General features: G+C 44.7%; 1 protein-coding gene across 2 annotated transcripts in view; it reads right to left on the bottom strand.

Annotated features, from left to right (window-relative positions):
• Nucleotides 1–25,776, bottom strand: part of SNX29 (sorting nexin 29) — a 370,785-nt gene that overhangs the window by 202,526 nt on the left and 142,483 nt on the right. For both annotated transcript variants that reach the window (XM_060260506.1, XM_060260507.1), the window contains exon 16: nucleotides 1,938–2,054. In XM_060260506.1, coding sequence (XP_060116489.1) covers nucleotides 1,938–2,054 — 117 coding nt within the window. The remainder of the gene's footprint in view (nucleotides 1–1,937; nucleotides 2,055–25,776) is intronic.

Raw genomic sequence — 25,776 nt, forward strand, 5'->3', positions numbered from 1 at the left:
CTGTGTGACACAGAGTGTTGGACTGGATGGGCCATTGCCCTCATCCAACATGGCTTCTCTTATGTTCTTATGCCTTCCCCAGTCATATACATTTCCCCCCCAGCGAGCTGGGTCCTCATTTTACCGACCTTGGAAGGATGGAAGGCTGAGTCAACCTTAAGCTGATTACCTGAACCCAGCTTCCGCTGGGATCAAACTCTGGTTGTGAGCAGAGTTTGACTGCAGTCCTGAAGTTTTACCACTCTGCGCCACAGGGCTCTCCTGACAGATTACCTGAACCTAAAAGCACAATTGTTTGCAGACAGCTTCATTAGCTCCCAGTCAAAAGTGATGTTTTTGACATTCAAAGCTTTGAACAACCCGGATCCAGGTTCCCTTAAGGAACACTTTCACGTCTATGAACCTTCCCATTCATTAAGCTCCCCCCCCCCCCAAGGCTGTATTCCACTGCCTCAAATGTAGTGGATGGATACCTGTAGCTGGACTTTCCCAAGGTGGCCTTAAAACTCTTGGTCCCCCACCCCTGAGAGATTTATTCTGCCCATTTTGTTTGCTGACCTTCAATACCAAGCAAAGTTGTTGGGGGGTGGGGGGAGAGAGCAAGTGAAGAAAGGTTTGCAAGCCATATATTTCTGCTAATTGTTACATTGGTTTTGTCAACACTGACCCTGTTGGCATTTTTGCTGCTCAGTTCCAGTGCTACTCTGTGCATGATTTCTTGAAAGGAGGTAAGAATTAAATGGGTATCAGTCCCAATTAAGCATGCATAAGACTGCAGCCTTGGTTTCTTTTGCTTTCTGAGGCATCCTCTCTTGCTTGCATTTTTAATCTGCGCGGTGGATTTTTAACAAATAATCATTAACTGTCTTGCAGATCAGTCTGATCAAAAAAGGGCAGGAAGGAAATCCTGAAAACAAACAGCAAAGGAACGTGGTGCATATCGATGGAGCAGTTTGGGAAACCAACAAATGGTGCATATCGATGGAGCAGTTTGGGAAACCTTTAATAAGAAAGCTGAAGGTCACTGGTAACACGTGCACACGTGTGTGTTATGCGCCATCAATTGGCTTCCAGTTTAAGGTAACCCTATAAATTAATTACCTCCAAAATGTGCTATCGTTAAAACCTTTGCAAACTGATTAGAATCATAGAATCAGACCCCTCCAGGGTCATTTAGTCCAACCCCCTGCACAACGCAGGAAACTCACAGTTACCTCCCCCTACATTCACAGGATCCTGATTGCTGTCACAGGATGGCCATCTAGCCTCTGTTTAAAAACCTCCAAGGAAGGAGAGCCTACCACCTTCTGAGGAAGCCTGTTCCACTGAGGAACCGCTCTAACAGTCAGGAATCATAGAATCATAGAGTTGGAAGGGACCTCCAGGGTCATTTAGTCCAACCCCCTACACAATGCAGGAAACTCACAAACACCTCCCCCTAAATTCACAGGGTCTTCATTGCTGTCAGATGATCCTCTAGCCTCTATTTAAAAACCTCCAAGGAAGGAGAGCCCACCACCTCCCGAGGAAGCCTCTTCCACTGAGGAACCGCAGAAAGTTCTTCCTAATGTTGAGCCGGCTTCCTTGACAGAGTCAATCTATCTTATGTTGGTTCTTCCTCTTTTCCTGCTGCCTTCAACTTTCCCTGACTTTGTGGTCTTTTCCCGTGAGTCTTTGCCTTCTCATATGCATGAGCGAGAGGAATTCTTAGTTTCTAGTTTTGGGGGGAAATTGGATACAGACCGAAATTTTCAAACGGACATTTTACAAATGATTAGAACGTGCACTAAAATCAGGCCCTTTTTTGTAGAAAAAGTCCAGCAGGAACTCATTTGTTTATTACGCCTCACACCCCCCCCCCCCTCGATGCCAAGCCAACCAGAACAGCATTCCTGTGTGTTCCTGCTCAAAAAAGCCCTGACTAAAATCAAACCTACCGGTCCTCTCAAGTCGATGAGTTCCTGTCTCATCTGAGACACAAGTGCTTCCTTCGCCATCAAAGCTCGGTGCAGCCTCTCGTTGAACTCTATCAGCTCCCCGTGCATTTCTGCCACCTGCGAAGCACACAAAACAAGCAACAGGGTTGGAGTCAAGTGCCACGAGATGTTTAACGCACAATAAAAATGCTGCTCGGCATGGCAGGTAATTTAGGACCAGCCACCACCACACAAGATTTTCCTCGCTGTGTCGTTTTCTGCTGACCCCACAGAGCACTGGAGCTACCAGAGGGAATTATAAAAGGTGCGAGGGAACAGAATCTGGGCCTGGGCGAGGATAAATAACTGAGGGGTAACTGAAGCAAACTGACAGGAACAAGATGCTTTGTTTTCTCAAATAAACAAGAACGATGCTCATTTATAATAAGAAATGTAACTGAAGCAAATATCCACAACCAATTGTGAGGTCTTGGATACTATTGTTTTAAGTAGTACATACCTAACTGGGAAAACCCTCCCTCAGGTAGATTTATAACATAAGAATACAGCACTCTACTGCAACTCCTACTACAACACACCAGTTTTGCACCCAGTTACTCAGGCATGGGGAAACTTAACTAAATGTGTGATATCTCCACAAGCATTTCAGTTCATGCTACTGTGAAACTAACGCCTTTCCTTCCCCCCCCCCCCTTCCCAACTCAGCCCCTAACCGTCTGACTTAGGGTAATGCTCTCACTGGTTCCTCCATTGTCAGGATACATTTCTTTTATTTACTTCATTTGGGCCTTATTTTGGTGCCCAGTGAGGTCCCAAAGCAGATTATCACATCCCTCCCCCCATTTATTCTCAGAACAGCCCTGTGGGGTGGATTAGGGTTAGAGTGTACAACTGGTCCAAGGTCATCAAGTGAGCTGCCACTAGGGTATGTTTGGTATTCTGGTTCCCACACTGTTTTGTTTTAAAAATTTAGTTGTTTGTTTTTATTAATTTAGATAACTACACCCTGTTTTGGGATTTTTTTGGCTTTTGTTTTTGAAGAGCCAGTTGGTATAGTGGCTAAATGCGTGGACTCTTATCTGGGAAAACCAGTTTTAATTCCCCACTCCTCCACTTGCAGCTGCTGGAATGCCCTTGGGTTAGCCATAGCTATCGCAGGAGTTGTCTTTGAAAGGGCAGCTGCTGTAAGAGCTCTCTTACCCTCACCCACCTCACAGGGTGTCTGTAATGTGTGCGTGGGGGGGAGGTATAGGAGATTGTGACCACTCTGAGACTCTGAGATTCAGGGTGGGATATAAATCCAATATCATCATCATCTTCTAAATCAATCTTCTTCATCTTTTTCTTCTGGAGAGCCAATTTGGTGTAGTGGTTAAGTGTGCGGACTCTTATCTGGGAGAACCGGGTTTGATTCCCCGCTCCTCCACTTGCACCTGCTAGCATGGCCTTGGGTCAGCCATAGCTCTGGCAGAGGTTGTCCTTGAAAGAGCAGCTGCTGTGAGAGCCCTCTCCAGCCCCACCCACCTCACAGGGTCTCTGTTGTGGGGGAGGAAGGTAAAGGAGATTGTGAGCCGCTCTGAGACTCTTTGGAGTGGAGGGCAGAATATAAATCCAATATCATCTTCTCTGCACCACAGGGAACCTCATTTTTGCATACATTTCCCAGATTCTCTTTTCACAAGTCTGATCTTGCTCTGATTTGTAATGTATTGATTGGCCCACAAATGGAGGGATACCCTTTGCCCAATACGGAGGAGTTCAGGCTTTAAAAGGAGAGGAAGACCCACAAATCTCTCTACTCAAGTCAACAAAGAGGTCTGTGTAACTCATGACTTGGCTGGACTTATTACTGAGCCCAGAAAGAAAACAAAATTGGTACCACTTTTCAAACGGCATGAACAAGACTTTTTGAACTTTGCATTGCCAAACTTTGCATTGCATCCCGATTTCAAGGGCTCCTGCCCGCTGCCAGCCAGTTAGCCAGTGCGGAGAAGCCCCACCCTAATGGCCACAAGCCCATGGGATATCCCCAGCATGATGATGTCACAAGGAAGCAATGTCATCAAGCTGGGGACATCAAACAGCGATGCTCAGCCAAATATCAGCACGGCACCGTTCAATGTCCCGGTCATGATGATGTCGCTTCTCCATGACATCATCATGTCAGGGACATTGCGCATGGTGAAGTCGTCCTGCTTGCTCCTGGAAGAAGAGGAAGAACAGGAGGAAGAGGAAGAAGGAGGAGAAGATCGGATTTATACCCCGCCCTTCGCTAGCCAACAGAATCTCAGAGCAGCTTACAATTTCCTTTCCCTTCCCCTCCTCACAACAGACACCCTGTGAGGTAGGTGGGGCTGAGAGAGCTTTGACAGAAATTGCTCTTGAGCAGAACAGCCCTGAGAGAACATCAGCAGCTGCAAGTGGAGGAGTGGGGAATCAAACTCGGTTCTCCCAGATAAGAGTCAGGTGTCAAGATCCCACTAGTGAGGAGGTGAGTGAAAGCCAAGATTGGGGGGAAGGGGGGGGGCTTCAAAACTAGGTTTTTGCTGTGGAAGCTGACAGGGTGATTTTGGGCCAGTCACAGACTTTCAGCCTAACCAAATTTAAATTGGAGTAAAGAAAGACTGTCCTTTTCCTGTGTAGAAGCTGCAGGGAGAGGGAAGGCAATGGAAAGCTGAAAGACTGATAAAGGGAAGGAGATACAGTTGCCAACTCCAGTTTAGGAAAATCCTGGAAATTTAAGGGGTGGGTTTGAGGAGGGGTGAGACCTCAGACAGATTTTTCTCCTGTGGAAACACTGTTGCCAATCTCCAGGTGAGGGGTGGAGATCATTCAGAATTACAACTGCTCTCCAGATGACGGCCATCAGCTCCCCTTCAGGTGTGTGTGTGTGTGGGGGGGGAGTGCATGCCTTCTCTTGGGGGGGGTGGAAGACAGCAAGGGTGGGGGGCACTCACCCAGAGCCTCTTTCTAGAGCCTATTGTAATTTTTTTTACAACAGGCCTTGTTACTGGTAGTATATAAAGGCTTAAATAGGAGGCTATATTGGATTTTTAAATAGTCACAATATATTACATTATACATATATTATCTTATACGTATATATGGAGAGCTAATTTTGTTTAGTGGTTAAGTGCACAGACTCTTTATCTGGGAGAACCGGGTCTGATGCCCCACTCCTTCACTTGCAGCTGCTGGAATGGCCTTGGGTCAGCCATAGCTCTTGCAGAGGTGTCCTTGCAAGGTCAGCTTCTGTGAGAGCTCTCTCAGCCTCCCCACCTCACAGGGTGTCTGTAATAATAAATATGACTGTAAAGGAGATTGTGAGCTGCTCTGAGACTCTGAGATTCAGAGTGGAGGGTGGGATATGTCCAATATCTTCACCTTATTATTATTATTATACTTTCTCGTGAAATACATTATTATACTTTCTCATATTATGTCATGTCACATATGGAATAAACTATCCTTACGTGTGTACAGTGAATAAGAAATATCCTCAGTATTAGTGTTAGTAAAACTGCCCATATATTGTGTACTTATTCTATGTTTCCTGTCAAGCATAGGATTTTCAAAAGATCCAAATGTTTAGAAACAAAGTATTGGTTTATTGATAATCCATGTTACTTATCCAAGGACCATATTGAAAGTGATACATTGTATTGTATAGCAGCTGGATTTTAGCAGTACATCAAAGGAATCCTAAAGATTGCTAGGAATTCTAACATAGGCGTGTGAAGTGCTACATTCACAGGTTCAGTTATCTTTTGTGGTTAATAACATCCTGGGTCCCAAGCTGAGGCCTAGGAATCTGTCTCGAGAGGCGTTATCTTCAAAGCTGGCATTCCTGCATTTGTTACAAGAGGTGTAAACTAGAAAATGGGTTACATGGCGTTGATATGCACCAGCAAAGAGCAAGGATAAACAATACAGTTCTATACTAACAAGAATACATATGCTTGACATTTCCCCCTTTCCCCCCATTTTCCACTTTTCCCTTCTGTATCCCTATCAAAAATTCATAATAGTTGTAGCATTGTAGTACTGACATTTATGCATTCAGTCATATATCCATATTGTGTTTGCTTAATTCCAAAACCCTTCACTGCCTTCCTTTCTATGCTTCCTGTTCTACTTAATTCCATTACAGGGGTTTACTCCACAGCCTCATTGACTTAATTAAAGACTCAGCACAAGCTTGTTTGGATAAGATCAAACACATAATACGTTGTATGCTAGCAATTAAAAGCTTTCTATATTCATATCCCAGTTGTCTCTTGAATAATCAGCCTCAAGACAACAATCCCACTTCAGCATAAAAGCGACTAGTCAACTCATTCAATCAATATAAATTATACAGTGAAACATAATTCCTTTTAAACACACAATGCGGCATATGGCACCGTCCCTGTCTGCGAGGAACCTGAATTCAAAACAGAAACGGGATGCGTGCAAACCTCCAGTTCAGAAACGTAAACTTGCATGTGCAGATTTGGAATTTCAGAATCTGACAATGTAACCCCCAAAGAGAGCCGGAGCTCTGCTTAAAAGTGCTCTGAGAATGTTGTCCTCCACCACTCCCACAGATCTCATTTTCACTCTAGACTACACTTTGAGCCTTCCTGACCCTTCTTTAATCTTTACAGCACACTGTTCAGGAAATGCACGTGGGTCTTGGCACAATATTGTTACTGTACAAACAGTTCGTGACATTTATCTATGTTCCTGCTTTTCGGAGCTGCCGTCTTTCAAAGTGCCACGTGTGTCAATCCAAAAAGTACGACTATTTACCCGGAGATGCTGCTTCTTTAAAACATTCAAGAGCTTGCTCTGAAACGCAGCTGGGACTGCACCTTTCTCCCACAATGCTTTTACACCAGCAAAATGCCTTTAAAGCATCCAATGATAAATACAGAAAGCCTCCAGCTAAAAGAATAGATTTAACAAAGGGACTGAATAAAGATAGAATTTATATCCCTTAAAGGCCAGCATCTAGCACCTCCCAATTTTTCCAAAAGCAACATTTAGTTTTTGTGGGGCATTCCACCCACAAGGGACAGGACTACAATTTCAAGGGCACAATGACAAGTGGTAAGGATAACCCCCATCAGCGAAGGGATGGAAGAAGAAGAAGAAGGAGGAGGAGAATGGAGGAGATTGGATTTATATGGAGGAGGAGGAGATTGGATTTATACCCCACCCTCCACTCCGCATCTCAGAGTCTCAGAGCAACTCACTACCTCCTTTACCTTCTTCTCCCACAGATACCCTGTGAGGTGTGTGGGGCTGAGAGAGCTCTCCCAGAAGCTGCCCTTTCAACTCTGCCAATGCTATGGCTGACCCAAGGCCATCTCAGCAGGTGCAAGTGGAGGAGTGGGTAATCAAACCTGGTTCTCCCAGATAAGAGTCCACACACTTAACCACCAAACTGGCTCCTGAGCACCAACGAACTATTGTTATAGGGATGTACCTCAAGAAGCTGCAAGTTTGCTTTTGGTTTGGAATCCTAGATTGGGATCCAACCCATTGCTGTTGGTGTACCATGAATCCAAAAATCTATTGTGATATGAAGGGAAGAAAGAGGGAGAAGCCTACAGCACCATGGTAGAGCACCTGCTTTGCATGCAGAAGGTCTCGCGTTCAAGTCTCTGGAATCACCCATCAAAAGGATCAAGCAGCACATTATATGAAAGACCTCTGTGAGACCCTGGAAATAATCAGTGGAGCAGGGTAAACAGTACTGAAATAATGACCTTAGTTGGTTTGACTCAGTATAAGCAAGCATCATATGTGTATTGTGTTTACATGCACACATTAATTAGTCTCAGAAATGGCTTTTCTCAGCTATTTACATTTATATTGTTTGAAGACATGCTGAAATGCACCACAACTATTCAGAACAAGTCAAAACACAAATTCAGTTGGTTTTGTCTATTACAGGAATAGCCAAACTGTGGCTCGGGAGCCACATGTGACTCTTTCACACATACTGTGTGGCTCTTGAAGCCCCCACCGCCCTGTCAGCTGACTTGGAAAATACATTTCTCTCTTTAAATCACTCTTCCAAGCCAAGCCAGCTGGCGACTTAGAGAATGCATTTAAAGTTAAAAGCTGCTTTCTTTCCACCTCTCCCTCTCTCCCTCATCTTCCTCCTCCCTCGTCTTCCTTCCTTCCCTCCCTCCCTAGTCTTGTGGCTCTCAAACATCTAATGTTAATGTCTTGCGGCTCTCAAACATGACATTTATTCTATGTGCCTCTTACATTAAGCAAGTTTGGTCACCCCTAGTCTATTAAGCAAATAACAGTTGTTATTTGCAACAGGTCAGTTTTTCTCTATCTCTTTTTTTATTAAAAAACAAAAACCTTCTGGGCCGTAGTAGCGCTACTGTAACTTTTATCACCATACAACAATGGTCCAATATGGCTTCTCTAGAAGTTGAGGACATGAAAGAAAGGGAAAAAACCTCTCATCCAAAGGTGGGTTAAATCTTTGTCAAAAGTCTCTTACGAGATAAACTACTTCCAGTCAATGCAGCCAATATTTCAGGAAGAAAATATGAATATCTTTGTAAAATAATGTATTCTGATCATGCAGAAACTATTAAAATGCAACATTTTCTGCCCTTATTATGGGACTTCCACAATCTGATGCATTCAATTTCTATTAACCTCAGGACTAAAAACATTATTTTAATAGAAACTAGGTTTTACAGCCAAAAGCCACACAAGTGAAGTATTTTTCTGGAGCTATTACTCTAGGATTTATCACACAGCTTTTATTTTTATAAACAGAGCTTGTTCGGCAACAGTTTCTCAAGGAATCTGTTTTAACCGTTTGTTTCACACAACATAGCTGCTGCTAGGGCTGCCAAGTCCAACTCAGGAAATATCTGAGGACTTTGGAGGCAGAGCCAGAAGCAAGGTGGTGACAAGCACAACTGAAGTCCAAAGAGAGTTCTGGCCATCACATTTAAAGGGAATGCATTCCCTTGAAATGCCTTCCCTTCAATGGAAATAATGGAAGATGGGGGCACCTTATTTTGGAGTTCCTAAAATTGGATTTCCTGGTCCAATCTTTTTGCAACTTGCGGGGGGTGGGGGTGGTTTGAAGAGAGGTACCAGATGATATGCTGAAAATCTGGTGCCTCTACCACAAAAAACAGCTTCCATCCCAAGCCCCAGATACCCACAGATCAATTCTCCATTATACCCTGTGGGAATCAGTCTCCACAGGGTATAATGAAGTGCCTGGCAGCCATCCCCCCTGGCTTTCTAATAACTCTAAAGCAGGGGGAGGGCCTCCAAACCAGGGGATCCCCTGCCACCAGCTGAGGATTGTTGGCAACCCTAGCTGTTACCTTCCTGCAGCAAGGAGAGCTCTTGCTATGCTTATGCTTCATTATTTGGGTGCTCAGCTATGCTCAGAGCTCAGCCAAAGCAACATCCTTCACTCCTTCACTGGGAGTGGTCCCAGGTCATGACCTAACCTCAGCTGCCTGGAGCTGGAATGTCTGCCACCTTCTGCACCATAAGTGTGGGGTAGTTTGCCATTGCTTTCCCCAGTCATCTACACTTTTCCCCAGCAAGCTGGGTACATCTTTTACTGACCTCGGAAGGATGGAAGGCTGAGTCAACCTTGAGCTGGCTACCTGAACCCAGCTTCTGCCGGGATCGAACTCAGGTCTTGAGCAGACAGCTCGGACTGCAGCACTGCAGCTTTACCACTCTGCACCAGGGGGCTGCTTTAGAATGAGCTAGCTCACAGGTTTTAAGCCTCCAGCTCACACATTTTTGTCTTAGCTCAGAGCAAACTAATTGATACGGTAGCTCACAACTTTAATGCCAGGAGCTCACAAAGTAGAATTTTTGCTCACAAGACTCCACAGCTTAGAGGAAACATTGGTCAGGGCATCTTCTTTTTAAAACTCCCCTTAAAGTCTGCCGCTAGGAAAACAAGACCAAGAAAGCAGCACAAAGATAAATGCCTGTTGGGCGCTTGGATATAACTGCTCACTCTCTGGACCACAGCCAACATTTTAACATTTCAGTGGAGATGGCAAAGAATACAGTAATCAATACTGAAAGTAATGAGCCAGAGATGGGGAAGCACATTCTCAGCTTTAAAAAACACACTCACGCAACTGCACCCAAGTCATTCAAAAGCCAATATTCTGAACTGTGAGTAAATTGTGCAGCTGGAAAGAAATGGGTCTTTTCTGCATATGCATACTACTCACATCTGTGATGCATAATTAAATTCTAATTCAGGGGTGGCCAAACTGTGGCTCGGGAGTCACATGTGGCTCTTTCACACATATTGTGTGGCTCTCAAAGCCCCCACTGCCCTGTTGGCCAGCTTGGAGAGGGCATTTCTCTCTTTAAATCACTTCTTCAAGCCAACCAAGCTGTCAGTTGTTGCTTTCTTTCCACCTTTCTCTCCTTCCACCTCCCCTCCATTTATTTTCCTTCCTTCCGACTCTAAAACATCTGATGTTCATGTATTGTGGCTCTCAAACATATGACATTGAGCATCAGCTGTGGAAGGAAGGAAGGAAGGAAGGAAGGAAGGAAGGAAGGAAGGAAGGAAGGAAGGAAGGAAGGAAGGAAGGAAGGAAGGAAGGAAGGAAGGTGTCAAACATCTGACATTTGTCCTATGTGGCTCTTTTGCCAAGCAAATTTGGCCACCCCTGTTCTAATTGTTCCAGATTTGGAGGGAAGAAAACTGAAATGTTAGGTACTGAAGCCTGCCCTCTGGATGCACACTTCCCTTTGGGCTTCTGAGATTTCTAACAAGTGTTGCCCAAATTTAAGCAGGTTCTCAAATTAGCAACAGAGCACAGACTATGCATGCAGAAAGTCCCTGGTTCAATCTTTGTTCATAAGCTGGGCCACTGCTGATGGAATGGTTTGCTTGTAAGGACCCAGGTTCCTTGACATCTCCAGTAAGGAGGAGGTCTGGTGGCAGAGCTGGCAAAGATCACTTGCCACCTAAGCATCAAAAGAACCCACTGACAGAGTAGATAATACCTATTCTGTCTCTGTAAAGGGCAGAAAGGAAGGGCCAACCCAAAACAGAACTAACTCAAAATATTCATGGTGCATATGTTGTATGCCTCCCACCAGACTCTACATGTCTGTAACATGACAACCCTGGCTACAAATGAACAAAATATGTGTCTTTCAATTAATCCAACATTAAGACCATACTGATGAGAACATAAACTAGCGTATCAATATCATGCAGAGTATCAAAGATAAGAGCTTTATTAGAATGGTCAAGTTACTCACATGCTGGAGAGATCATGGGATAAATTTGGTGTAAGGCCAAAATTTGCCAAAAGAGAGCACAAGATCGTGTTTTAATGGGTGAAACCAGCTGCAAGCTCAAATCGAACTTTTTTTTTTAGATTTAGCTCTTGTATTTCTGCTTCCTTATATCAGGGATGGGGGGAAGGGCGATGCCGCACAAGATCTAATTTGTCTGGCATATTGTACACCAATTTACCTGATTTCATACCATTGTAGTAATTATCACTCATGAGAAGCCAAAGAGTTATACAAACTCTGGGCTCAATTACTGGCTCTATAATTACCGCAAGTTCCCTGCTGGCACCCATTTCTATTCTCCCCACCGTCAATAACCCTCACACAATTCTCAGCTGCTAATTTGCTCGCTGTTAGTCTTTTTTACCTGTAACGTTGGTTTTTAAAAGGATAAAGCAGTGAATAAACTGATCTAATTGTGAAATATTCCCACAAAAATAGGAGAATATCTGAACTACAATGCAGAAAAAAAGTATAAAGATATTGTGTTCCTAAAATATAAATAGCTCCATCAGCTTTGCGGGTTTCCCTTATTTTGAAAACACCTGACATCTATACAAAGTCAACATGATCTCCTGTAACATCTTTCTGTCTACCTCACAGAAACTGAGCTGGTAAATTCAGGTTCAGCAAAAAAAGAGCAAAAATCCTGACAAAACACATCCATCAGGATTCTGTAGCAAGCACAGGCAACAGCTAACAATTTTAGAGCAGGGGCATATCTATTGTGCGCTTGATGCCCTAGAACAGGGGTGGCCAAACTGTGGCTCGGGAGCCACATGTGGCTCTTTCACATATATTGTGCAGCTCTTGAAGCCCCCACTGCCCTGTTGGCTGGCTTGGAGAAGGCATTTGTCTCTTTAAATAATTTCTCCAACTCAAACTGGCCACCAGATTGGAGCATACATTTCAAGTTAAAGTTGCTTTCTTTCCATCTCTCCCTCCTTCCCCATCTGTTTTCCTTCCTTCCTTCCTTCCTTCCTTCCTCTGATGCTCATTTCTTGCAGCTCTCAAACATATTCTATGTGGCTCTTACGTTAAGCAAGTTTGGCCACCCCTGAGTTAATTGGATCTGAATTTGCTGAGACTGAAAGGAGAAAAGATCTTGGGTTAATAGTGGATAGCTCAATGGAAGTGTCAACCCAGTGTGCTGCAGAGCTGAAAAAGGCAAACTCTATCTTAGGGGTTATTTGGAAATGGCTAGAGAATAAAGGGGCCAATATTGTAATGCCCCTGTACAGATCTATGCTGTGGCCTCATATGGAATGTTGTGTACAGTTCTGGTCAACGTATCTCAAAAAGGACATAGCAGACCTACAAAAGGTACAGAGGAGGGCAATCAAGACGATTTGGGATTGGAACACCTTCCCTATGAGGAAAAGCTGAAGCATCTGGGACTTTTCTGAGACAGTCAAGGGGAGACAGGATAGAGGATTATAAAATTATGCTTGGCGTGGAGAGAGTTGACAAAGAGAACTTTGTCTCCCTCTCCCAAAATACTAAAATGCGCAGACATCCAAGTGTTGTCACTAGCTTGTTCCTGAGCAATTCTATAGACTCCTGTAGCTGCAACAAATAAAGGGGAGGGACGGTGGATCAGTGGTAGAGCATCTGCTTGGGAAGCAGAAGGTCCCAGGTTCAATCCCTGGCATCTCCAAAAAAAAAAAAAAGGGTCCAGGCAAATAGGTGTGAAAAACCTCAGCTTGAGACCCTGGAGAGCCGCTGCCAGTCTGAGAAGACAATACTGACTTTGATGGACCAAGGGTCTGTATAAGGCAGCTTCATATGTTCATATGTAACAACACAAGCAAAAGTGGACTATTGTCAAACCAAATAATCCCTGCAGTACAAACTGAAGGGACAGAAGCATTGTTTTCAAGTCCAGGACAACCAGTTCAGTGTACAGAAGGCCTAGCAGAATTCAGTACCAGCAAGCTTAAAAGGACTGTTCAATCTCTAAAGCATGGGGTCACAAGGAATCCAAGCCCAGGGGTGGGTGGGATTTTGCGAACTCTGTGCAAGAAAATGGGAACACAGAAGAACAGTAGCAAAGCAGGGAAGGGACCCTCTTGAAACTGACAAGCAGCTGAGATGGAGGGGGCGGAATCTCCTGACTGTGCCTGTCACTTTCCTAGGATAACCTATTCAGATCCCAGATATCCAATCCTCACCAAGTAGAGGAGAGTCACCTAGGGTTTTCATGGCAGACTTTTCATGGGGTGGTTTGCCATTACCATCCCCAGTCACCTACACTTTCCCCCCAGCAAACTGGGTACTCATTTTAGCAACCTCGGAAGGATGGAAGGCTGAGTCAACCCTGAGCTCGCTACCTGAACCCAGCTTCCACCAGGATCGAACTCGGTCGTGAGAAGACCTTGGACTGCAGCTTAACACCCTGAGCAACAGAGTTCCTACTTTACACCAGTGGTCCCCCAGCCTTTTTGGCACCAGGGACCAGTTTTGTGGAAGGCAATTTTTCCACAGACTGGGGTGGGGGGATGGTTTAGGGATGATACAATTGTGCACTTTATTTTGGTGTGGTGATCAAGTGTGCAGACTCTTATCTTGGAGAACCGGGTTTGATACCCCCACTCCTCCACTTGCAGCTACTGGAATGGCCTTGGGTAAGCCATAGTGCTCACAGAGTTGTCCTTGAAAGGGCAGCTTCTGGGAGAGCTCTCTCAGCCCCACCCACCCTACAGGGTGCTTGTTGTGAAGGAGAAAGGTAAAGGAGATTGTGAACTGCTCTGAGATTTGGAGTGGAGGGCAGGATAAAAATCCAATGTCATCTTTTTCTTATTATTATTACTACATTGTAATATATAATGAAATAATTATACAACTCACGGCTCGGTTGCTAACAGGCCACGGACCGAGACCGGTCCACAGCCCAAGGGTTGGGGACCCCTGCTTTACACTTACCAAAACTAAATTTCATTTGCCATGCTGTTCCCCACTCACAGTTTGTGAAGGTTCTTCATAGTCAGCCTTGGTTTTCACCATCCTGAATAATATTGTGTCATCTGCAAATGTGGTCTCTACACTACTCTTCCCTAGTTCCAGATTGGGGGGAGGAAGAGAGGAACAGGAACTCATTTGCATATTAGGCCATACCCCTCTTATTCCTACTCTTTGCTTCTTGTCATTTGGCCAGTTTTTAATTCATAAGAGAACTCGTCCTCTTATCCTAGGACTGCTAAGTTTACACAGGAGTCTTTGGTGAGGCACTTCGTCAGAAGCCTTTTGAAAATCGAGTTATATAATGTCTACGTGTTCACTTTTTCAAAGAAGTCCAAAATGCTGGTGAGGCAAGACTTCCCTTTGCAGAAGCCATGCTGATTTTCCCTCAGCAAGCTTTGTCTCTCTGTATGCCTAACAATTCTATCTTTGATTACAGTTTCTACTACTTTGCCTGGGACAGACATTAGGCTGACTGGACTGTAATTTTCTGGCTCCCCTCTGGATCCTTTTTAAAAAAGAAAATCGGTGTAACATTTGCTTTTCTTCAGTCTTCTGGTACAACGGCTGAATTTAGTGATAGGTTACACATGCAGCCTACCTTCTCATTATGGCTAATTGCCTTGAAAAACTGAAAGGAGATTGGAAATCAAGAACTCTGAAGAGCAGTTTTCTACAGCCAAACAACTGAAAGCAACAGCCTTCATTGGCAAACCCACCCTATTGCAACATGCTCTTTCTCACTTATGCAAACAATTTATCTCTTTAATACCTACCTTTTCCCAATCAGGTGAAATGGTCAAGATGCAAAGAGGGATTTGAATCTGTGTTCATAATCGTGACAGCATAAACAGAAGATGGCCGTTATTCAGTAAGTGTGAACCATGGATACAAGGACAATGTTGAGTGGTTATGGTATTTTGGGGGGGAGGGTGGAGTAGGGTAAAACAAAATGGTGATCATGCATTGCTACACATCCAGCTTAGTTGAATATCTGGCAAATTATTAAGGCCTCACGAAATAGTGACTGGTGGGAAAAGGAAGAGAAGCAAGAAAAGAAGAGGAAGCAGACGGAAACATAACTAAATTCTGTACCCTGTACAATGGCTTTTAAAAAATGCTCTGAGGGGGTGATCTACATATTTTTTTTAAATAGGTAAAAGGTAGTCCCCTGTGCAAACACCAGCTATTTCAAACTTGGGTGACGTCACATCATGTTTTCACAGCAGACTTTTTTTTAAGGGGTCCTTTGCCATTGCCTTCCCCAGTCATGCACACTTTATCGCCAGCAATCTGGGTACTCATATTACCAACCTCAGAAGGATGGAAGGCTGAGTCAACCTTGAGCCAGCTATCTGAACCCAGCTTCCACTGGGCTCGATCTCAGGTCGTGAGCAGACAGCTCAGACTGCAGTACTGCAGCTTTACCACTCTGCACCATGGGGCTCCTGAAATACATATACAGAAGAATAATGTGGTACAATGGACTGCACCACTGCAGATGGGAGGTGTCGTTTCAGAATTCTTTTACTCTTTACAGCAAGGAGAGAAGCTCCCTAGTGAAAAACACCCCAAGCCAGGGGTGGCCAAACTTGAAGAAGATGATGATGATATTGGATTTATATCCCGTCCTCCACTCTGAAGAGTCTCAGAGCGGCTCACAATCTCCTTTACCTTCCTCCCCCACAACAGACACCCTGTGAGGTGGGTGGGGCTGGAGAGGGCTCTCACAGCAGCTGCCCTTTCAAGGACAACCTCTGCCAGAGCTCTGGCTGACCCAAGACCATGCTAGCAGGTGCAAGTGGAGGAGTGGGGAATCAAACCCGGTTCTCCCAGATAAGAGTCCACACACTCAACCACTCTCCTTGCTTAACATAGAATAAATAGAATAAATGTCAGAAGTTTGAGAGCCACAAATCAGGAAGGAAGGAAGGCAAACGGATGGAGAAAGGGAGGAGAGGTGGAAAGAAAGCAACTTTAAATGCATTCTCCAAGCTGCTTGGAGAAGTGATTTAAAGAGACAAATGCCTTTTCCAAGCTGACTGACAAGGGCTTCAAGAGGCACACAATACGTGTGAAAGAGCCACATGTGGCTCCCAAGACATAGTTTGGCAACCCCTGCCTCCAAAAAAACTCGGTCAGATCCTAACCCAGGTTGTTGTATGCTGTAATAATGGCACAGAGGCTGTTCAATTTTTTTATTCACCACCTGCAGTCTGAAGTCCATTCATCCCCACCCACAGATCCCTTAACCATTCTGTTGCATGAATACATCAGGACCAAGATGATGTTCTGGACATATATATTAAAAATATGGGTAAATTTGACTTAAACCATACAAATCTCTCCTGAACAAAACTGATTAACATCCCACTTGACTAATGACTCAGACTTTAAAATACAAGGTGGGAAATGAAGCTAGAAACAGAATGGCTAAATAATGAAAATTCATCCTGTTAAGTAAGGGGAAAATGGTTAATAGATTTTCACCAAAGGGAAATGATTCATAGCTCTCATATTGAAGGCAAGCAATTTCTAAGACCATAATTTGACTTGGTGCCTTGGGACAGAAACATCTAAAAGATTAGACCAGCTCTGACCTGGATAGCCCAGGCAAGCCTGATTTCATCAGATCTCAGAAGCTAAGCAGGACCAACTCTGTCAAGTTCTTGGGTGGCAGACCTCCAAAGGAATACCAGGCCTGGGATGCAGAGGCAGGCATATCAAGCCACTTCTTTGAAAACATTCGAGCCCCAGCAGGGGCCAGTGGCTTGGAGAATGCATTTAAAGTTGCTTTCTTTCCACTTCTTCCTCTCTCCTCCCGGCCCCATCTATAAGGAAGGAAAATAGATAAGAGGGAAAGGGAGGGAGAGGTAGAAATAAAGCAACTTTAACTTTAAATGCATTCTTCAACCTGTCAGCAGGCTTGGCTTGGCAACATGATTTAAAGAGAGAAATGTCTTCTCCAAGATGACTACTGGGGCTGGTGGGGGCTTTGAGAGCCACACAATATGTGTGAAAGAGTCACGTGTGGCTCTTGAGCAACAGTTTGCCCATCCCTGTTTCCACAGTCTTCTTTATGGGACTCACTTCTAAACATCAACAGTGAAATTGCTTGTGAAAGAGCTGTTAAAACAACACTCCCCTTTTATCAGAATTTCACTTCAAGTGGAGTCACTGCAAGGAGTGAAGGGCCAAGAGCTCAAGTTTCTACTTGCCTGGTCACTTTGGCAGCCCAGACAAGTTATTAGGTTTGTTTTCATACGGTGTGTAGGTACTCTGTGGACAGTGTGAAGGGGTTATCAGTTGCAAACTGTTGGCTTTTTATATACTTTGCATTTTTATCTTGCTTTTAACTATATTAGGTTTGTTTTATACCATTGTGAACCAATGTGTCTCAAGTTCTTCTTACTGTTCTGCATACCTACATAAGAGAACACAAGATGCTAGCAAGATGCTACGAACTTCCACAAAGGAGAAGCTTGTTTTTCAGTAAATATTTCTGAAAAAAGTATGGCATAAGCAGAGAATGAAGTGAAAGTGCGCTTCTGCAGTTCAGAATCTTTGCAGTTCTCCCTAGACCACCTGACTTCCTTCTGCTCCCTGCCCAAGCAGCAGAAAATGTAGCTCAGAGATTACAATGCAGAAGGAAACCCCACTCAGGGAACCGGCAAGATAAGGAGGAAGCCCCCACTGACCCATCAGCCACTAGATCCCCCCTCCCAAATACTCCAACGACCTGATGAACAACAGTAGTAGTGAACATAAGTCAAGATTTCAGTCAGAGCAAGTTGCACTCATGTAGCCACTATCACGGCCCTAAACTGGAAGAAGTGGACAAAGAACTTACGTTTGTCAGGATCAGAGCCAGGGGTCATTTTGTAGAAAAATGGGTGGTGGAGCTCATTAGCATAACTCATTAGCATATGCAGCACCCCCACCAGCCAAAATCAACCAAACGCAAGAAAGGAGAGCCCTGGGTGAGCGAGGCCTGCTTGGACTGGCTAGAGATCCAGCCAGCCCAAGCAGGCCTCGCTCACCCAGGCCACCCCCAAAAGGCCAGCAAGACACCCAGTGCCCAAAATCACAAAAGAAGTGGAGAAAGGGTGGCGTGGGCTTCTCCAGGGGTTAATGAGGGCTGCTGGGGGCGTGGCAAAGCCCCTGGTGGCTGGCTGCCCACTCTTCTAATCCAGGGATTGTTATGCAGCTGCACCTACTATTTAATGGACAGGGTGGGTGGGGGAGGAGGAGGGGGAACCCTCAGAAAGGTTCAGGAGCTGTGCTCCTGTGAGCTCCTGCTGAATTCAAGGCCTGATCAGAGCCATAAAAAAAACCCCTTCAGTGGCTACCTGAACTTAGCTGGTGGAATAGAGCTAAACCAGCTCCAGATGTTTGCAGCTGGCTTGCTATCTCGTACACCAATCTCCAGGTTCCTGAACTTGTCCTGGTTTCCTGGAATTACTGGACAGTTCCCACTCTCAGCTGTGCTCCAAGTTGCCATGCCACTGACTGGGTGAGACTATGTCCCTCCAGAATGGAAAGCAGGACAGCTCGAATGGCTGTGACAAATACTTTTAAAGCAGGGTTTGTTTGTTTTTCTGGAAAAAGAGGTGCTGGAACTCTCAAGAGGGAAATAAAGGAGAAACACACAGCCCCTCATGAACTTTTAAACATTTCTTGAGAATTTTGTTTCCACAAAGAGGTTCCGGAACTCCATTCCACCATGTTCCCTCGGGGGAAAAATCCTGCTTTAGTTTTAAGTATTAATTAATGGCAGCTCTAGTTAGATGGTGCCTATGCAATGTTTGCTGTCTTCTAAAAAGTGCATGAATTAAGGTGCATTGGGATGGGGAGTCCTTGGATCAAACTGGTTTCATGATCAAGGAAAGTGAGGAAACCATGTTGAAAAATATGAGCCAAGAAAAAAAGGAAACATATTTCTTGGGAGTTGTGGAGTGACAAGGAAGAGAGATTTTTAAAGGGAGCAGGGCACGGTGTGACAAGCTTTATTCCTGCACACTTCCCGTCACAGTTGTTACTACATCAAAACTGTGCTTGAAGTTGTTTTGCCCTAAAGTCCTGGTTGTTATTTCATGAATATGGAACATGAGCATGCCTATACAGAACAAGGAGAGGAGGGGGAAAATATACTTGCAGAAGAGCACACAGAAAACACACAACTTGGCCTCAGCCTTTGAATCCCGCTGCTATCGGTGGGGTCTTTTCAGCTGCCAAACATTTGTTTGTGACAGAAATTCAGAGAAATAAATAAGACATGAAAAAGGTCCCTTTCCTCACTTCCTTCCCCAAGGAATAATTCTGAAATCCAGCAGCATAAATCACAGAAGAATTCCGTTCTGCCTGCATTTTAAAAGACACAGGTATCTCCCAACATCCCACTATTTCTACTGCAACACACATCACCACAAAAAAAAGCAATTCTCAGTAACTGAAAGCTGCATTAAAGATATATGAAAGCACTGTTTTCATCGAAGATGTTACGGAGATGGCAGGCAGAAATTGGGAGGGGGGGATAACTGTGGTTGAGTCTTGCCTTTAGTCTAGATAGAACTGATTAAGGTTGCCAACGATTATACCAGTACAAGACAATTATACCAGTACAAGACAAAACAGTAAATAGAGTTGCAGAATGTAACACTGTATGCTTAATAACTCCAGACATTGCCAAGAGCTGCAAAAGGTATGCAAAACAAGATTGTATACTTTAATTCTTGCCATGTGGAAATGTGGCTGCTTGCATTAACATGCTTTACCTTTTGTTCAGAAAGTCTAGTTCAGATATAAATATCACGCAGGTGCCTATATTCCGTTATCCAAAGGCAACCTGCTCAATCTGGTGAACAAAAGCACCTGGAAACTATTTTTGACACCAGCTCGGTTCAAAACAACACACACACTTTTGATTTGGCTCTGGCTCTCAATATGTATATGTTGTGGTTTTGGGTTCAATAAACACTGTGATTTCAGCTTTGTTTTAGGGGCCTCTTTTAGGAGAGGGGGGAGAGTAAAGGGGTATAAAGAATAAACTCTTAAAATTTCTTCAGATGTTTTTTTTTTCCATATCTGCACAACCAGGGGTCGTTTTGTAGACAAATAGGTGGTGGAGCTCATCCAGGGATTGTTATGCAGCTGCACTTACTATCCAATGGGCAAGGCAGGGTGGAGGAGGGGGAACCCTCAGAAAGGTTCAGGAGCTGCGCTCCTGTGAGCTCCTGCTGAATCTGAGGCCTGTGCACAACCAAACTTTTTTCTCTCTCAAACTTGCTTCGCACATTCCAATACATTCTCTGGTCCTACAGGAGGAATGACCAAATTTTCTGTTCCTTGCTTCCGGAACTATAGAAACAGAACAACCAACATGAATAACATACACAAAGCGTTCTTTTAACATTAAACGTGGAGCTGCACGCATGCTTTCTCTTATGGAATGGCCTGCCCGAGGAGATGAGAAAGGTTCCTGCTCTCCTGGCTTTCTACAAACTATGCAAAATGGAATTATTCAAAAAGGGCACCTCTGTATAGATAACAGGGTTGCACTGTACAAACTCATTTGGATAAATGATCAGGGACTGTGGTCTATACTGCTGTGAATAGCTTACTGTGGCTCAGTGGCAGAGCATCTGCCTGGCATGCAAAGGGTCCCAGGTTCAATCCCTAACATCTCCAGTTGAAAGATCTGGCAGTAGGTGATGTGGAAGACCCTAGTGGCTCATCACTAGAGCATCTGCTTTTCATGCAGACGCATCTCCAGCTAAAAGGATCAGGTTGTGAGTGATGTGAAAGGCCTCTGTCTGAGACGTCGGAGAGCTGCTGCCAACGGAGTAGACAATACTGACTGTTGGTCCAACAGTCTGGTTCAGTATATGGCAGTTTCATGCATTAAAGTAAGATCCTGCTATGTAATTTTTACACCACTTGATGCAGCGGTGCCAAACTCATTTGTTATGAGGGCCAGATCTGACATAAATGAAACTTTGTCAGGTTGGGCCATGTAGCAGAGATATAAGCTTTATAAAGGACACAGACAAACACAAAGATTTTTTTTTAAATCCTTTAAATAAAACATGCTTCAAACATTAGCACTCGTTGGTTTCTTTGTATTTCTCCCATGGAATCCAGGGAACTTGGCAAAGGAAGCTCTGGCTCTTTCCTTCCTTCCCCAGGGGGCCAGGAGGGGGAGGAGCCTCAGCAAACAGAAGGAAGAGAGGCTTGGCTCAGTAGCTCTGCTGTGTGATTGAGAGAGCCTGGCAAAGCAAGCTTTCCCTCCCCCCTTCCACCCAAAGGGAGGAGTCTCAGCCAATGGAGAAAATACAGATTTTGCTCTGTAGCTCCTGTGCAATTGAGCATGCCTTGCAAAGCAAGCTGTGATGCAGAAGGAAGCTAGAAAGAGGAAGAAGGAAGCAAATGACAGCCAGTTGCTCAGGGGCCTGATAGGAGCCCTCCAGGGGCCTGATTCAGCCCCCGAGTCACTTGTTTGACACCCCTGACTTAATGCATCATGTTAATATTATATGTTTCAGTTTCTTTCTGGTGCTTCCAGACTGCTACAATCCTAATGCATTGATTATTGAACATCCCATTTTGTAATCTGCCTTGGGTCCCTGTGAGAAAGGTGGACTGTAAATAGCATGATTAAATATACTATTCACACAGACTAGCAGGACCTGTCCAGGATCTCAGGCAGAAAATGGTCTTTCCCAACACTCAGAACCAAAACTTGAGCCCTCCTGGCTTTCCCACTGAGCCATGGCCCCTTCCAAAGCAACAACAACCATACAAACCGATAAAGCTATCTTGCAGTGATTTAGACACTGTCTCTCTCACTGGCACCGGTTCTCCATGATCTCAAACTGAGAAAGTTTCCCAAAACTTGCTATGGAAGATACGTTATCTACAGATGGGAGAGATGGAATCAGTGACCTTCTACAGGCAAAACACATGTTCTAGCACTGAGACACAACCCCCTTCCAAACTCTTTGGGTGAGTTTGCTCTTTTCAATAAAGTTTTCTTTTGACCCGCATGAATATTCAGCATCCCATCTTTGGATATCATCGTGTCGGGGAAAGTTTGAGATGGGGCACAGTAAATATTGTGCCAGCTCACAATCGCAGCTAACCCTGCTCCACAGCCAAGTCAAACCTGCAAATCACATTAATGTGGGAGTGTGGATTAGAACCACTGCGCAACAACTGCCACCTTTAGATGCAGCTGACTTCAAAGAGCTGTGCTGGATTATGCAGAACAGCAGACCAACCATTAACCTGAAGGCATTTCACCCCAGCAGCCATTTCAAGCAAAGGGTAAGAAATTACCATTCAGCACTAACCCTTTATTATTGTGTTTGCAACTAACCCAAAACATGGCAAAGCAAGGATGCACCACTGAATCAGGGTGAGATTGCTTCTTAACTATACAGCACTCCGATCCACAGGAAATGTGTTGGGGGGGGGGGGGATTAAGCCACAAAAAGAGATCTCAAAGATTCGCATAAGCCTCATTGTGCTCACTGATCTTATTTTTGTGTGTGGGAAAACTGCTTCCAGAAGCATATCCCTTTGGAAAGAATCTCTTGAAACCCTACCTCTTATTTTACAGGCATGCATATCCTCCCCTTCTTGTTTATACACCTTTCCTATTCCTCATCTTGCTACTTCATGCCCTTCTGAAATACAAAAGAATTACTTAGAAGAGCAATCATTGTAAAGTTAAAGGGCAAGTCCAAAAAGCAAAAGAGGTGTTTGATGGACACAGCAATACTGCAGCTGGTATATTCAGGCATAATAGCGCTGGACATTAACTTCTGCATGAGCATGCTGGCAAAAGAATGTGACACAAACACTTTGGAGAGAATCACGTTCCAGAATCGCCCATCCGGGTTCTGCTTTCTTTGCTTATAACCACACCAGAAGTTGTTTTCTGCTTAACAACCGTCTGGTAGAGGGAACAGTTAAAGCCAGCAATGGGAAAATGCACAGGATGCAATAACTGCCATTTGAAGTCAAATGGCCTTTTCCATCTTCCTTGCTTTCAAAAGACAGGGTCTGAGTGGGGACACTAACACTGGACCCAACAGGAGACACAATGGCTGAAAAACCATCTCCTAGCTGCGCAGATGACCAGAGATGAGTAACAAGAAATGTAGGGGGGAACTGTATTAATAGGGCTTTTTTTGTAGCAGGAACTCCTTTGTATATTAGGCCACATACCCCTGATATAGCCAATCCTCCTGGAGCTCACAGTAGGTCCTGCATTCAGAGCCCTGTAAGCTCTTGGAGGATTGGCTACATCAGGTGTGTGTCCTAATATGCAAAGGAGTTCCTAATATGCAAAAGTATTTAGCTTTTAACAGGGCTACAAAAACAGCCCTGTTAAAAGCTAAATACTTATTTCCAAAACTTGACTTCTTCCTTTAGGAAGCAGCCAGATGACTTCACAAGGCTTCTTTTCCTGTTGGTGACCTAGCAAAATTGGGAAGTGGTAAAATCTTTTCTGCCTGCTTTTTCTAGAGACTGTGAAGACTCAAGACCAAAAAAAGGAAGCAGCCTTAGCTGAATCTGTATGCCACCACTGTTAGGATCCACATGTCTCTGCTCGAGCAAGTCCAGATTGCCCTGTTTCCTCATGATAAGCAGTGACAACCGCTCCCAAGACAAACACCCAAGATAAACAAACCTGATGGCATGCCATATATAGGCATCCACAGGGCTTTTTTGGTAGCAGCAGGAATTCCTTTGCATATTAGGCCACACACCCCTGATGCAGCCAATCCTCCAAGAGCTTACAGGGCTCTTATTACAGAACCTACTGTAAGCTCTTGGAGGATTGTCCACATCAGGGGGTGTGGCCTAATATACAAAGGAGAAGGAGAGTCAGTTTGGTGTAGTGGTTAAGTGTGCGGACTCTTATCTGGGAGAACCGGGTTTGATTCCCCACTCCTCCACTTGCAGCTGCTGTAATGGCCTTGGGTCAGCCATAGCTCTCGCAGAGGTTGTCCTTGAAAGGGCAGCTGCTGTGAGAGCCCTCTCAGTCCCACTCACCTCACAGGGTGTCTGTTGTGGGTGGAGGAAGGTAAAGCAGATTGTAGGCTGCTCTGAGACTCTGTCCTTGAAAGGGCAGCTGCTGTGAGAGCCCTCTCTGCCCCACCCACCTCACAGAATGTCTGTTGTGGGTGGAGGAAGGTAAAGCAGATTGTAGGCTGCTCTGAGACTCTGTCCTTGAAAGGGCAGCTGCTGTGAGAGCCCTCTCAGTCCCACTCACCTCACAGGGTGTCTGTTGTGGGGCAGGAAGGTAAAGGAGATTGTGAGCCGCTCTGAGATGTTGAGTTCTGGAGTGGAGGGCAGGATCTAAATCCAATATCATCATCATCTTCTCCTTGCTACAAAAAAACAGCCCTGGGCATCAATGAGTACCCATTAGGGTGACCATGTTTATCAGTGTAGCAGTATAAAGAAACTCAACAGGCAGAAATGAGGAACCAGTAACTCCTGGGAATAAACATGTAGGATTGCTTACGGTGCTGAGGTTGAAAGGTGGGCCAGTATGCTCAGCTAAAAGAAAAAACACTGTTTTATCATCATCCAGTATGATGACAAAAACAAGTCAAAGGTACTTTTAAGCTTAAACATTAACAAGGTCTTCATTAGAAGTATCAATGCAACCTTCTTCTCTTGAAAACAGTAATGACCACCCTTTGTATAATAAGAACACTATGCAAATGGTGCCCAGAGAGACCTTTCAAACGGAAGGAACTTCTAATGGAAAAAAGATTACTCATCCTTCCCTTCTTTCAGGGACACCACGGAACATCCTGAAGGACGCAGCCACAGGTTCTCTCTGATGAATGACTAAATGGTCCTCTTGAAACTGAAATATTGCAAGCCGGAAGCAATCAGAACTCCCCAGCAGTTGAAGGCGGTGAGGGGATCCAGTTAAGCCAAAGCTATTAGTATCTGCAAGCGTTCCAATCTAGGCCGTGGCTCAGTGGTAGAGCATCAGCTTGGCATGCAGAAGATCCCAGGTTCAATCCCCAGTAACTCCAGTTGAAATATCTGGCAGTAGATGATGTGAGAGACCCAGAATTGCCAGATCCCCCTGGGCCACTGGCAGGGGATAGGTTGGGTAAGGTTGCCAGCTCCAGGCTGAGAAAGTCCTGGCGATTTGGAGATAAAGCCTGGGGAGGACAGGGACCTCAGAGGGATACAATGCCATGGAGTCCCCCCCCCCTCCACAGCAGCCATTTACTCCAGGGGGAGATGATTTCTGTAGTCTGTAGTTGAGCTGTAATTCTGGGGGATCCCCAGGTCCCACTGGGAGGCTGGCATCCCTAGAAAGATCTCTATCTGAGACTTTGGAGACCCACTGCAACTCTGATGGACCAAGGGCCTGGTCCAATATAAGGATGATAGTTTCATGGTACCACACAGTTTAGAGAACTGAAAAAAATGCAGGAGATTGTTCGCATTTCTAGTTGGGAATATCTTGGCATCCTTTGTTGACCACACAAGAAGAAGAAGAGAAGAGATTGGATTTATACCC

Source organism: Heteronotia binoei, chromosome 20 (genome assembly GCF_032191835.1).
Source record: "Heteronotia binoei isolate CCM8104 ecotype False Entrance Well chromosome 20, APGP_CSIRO_Hbin_v1, whole genome shotgun sequence".
NCBI lineage: Eukaryota > Metazoa > Chordata > Lepidosauria > Squamata > Gekkonidae > Heteronotia > Heteronotia binoei.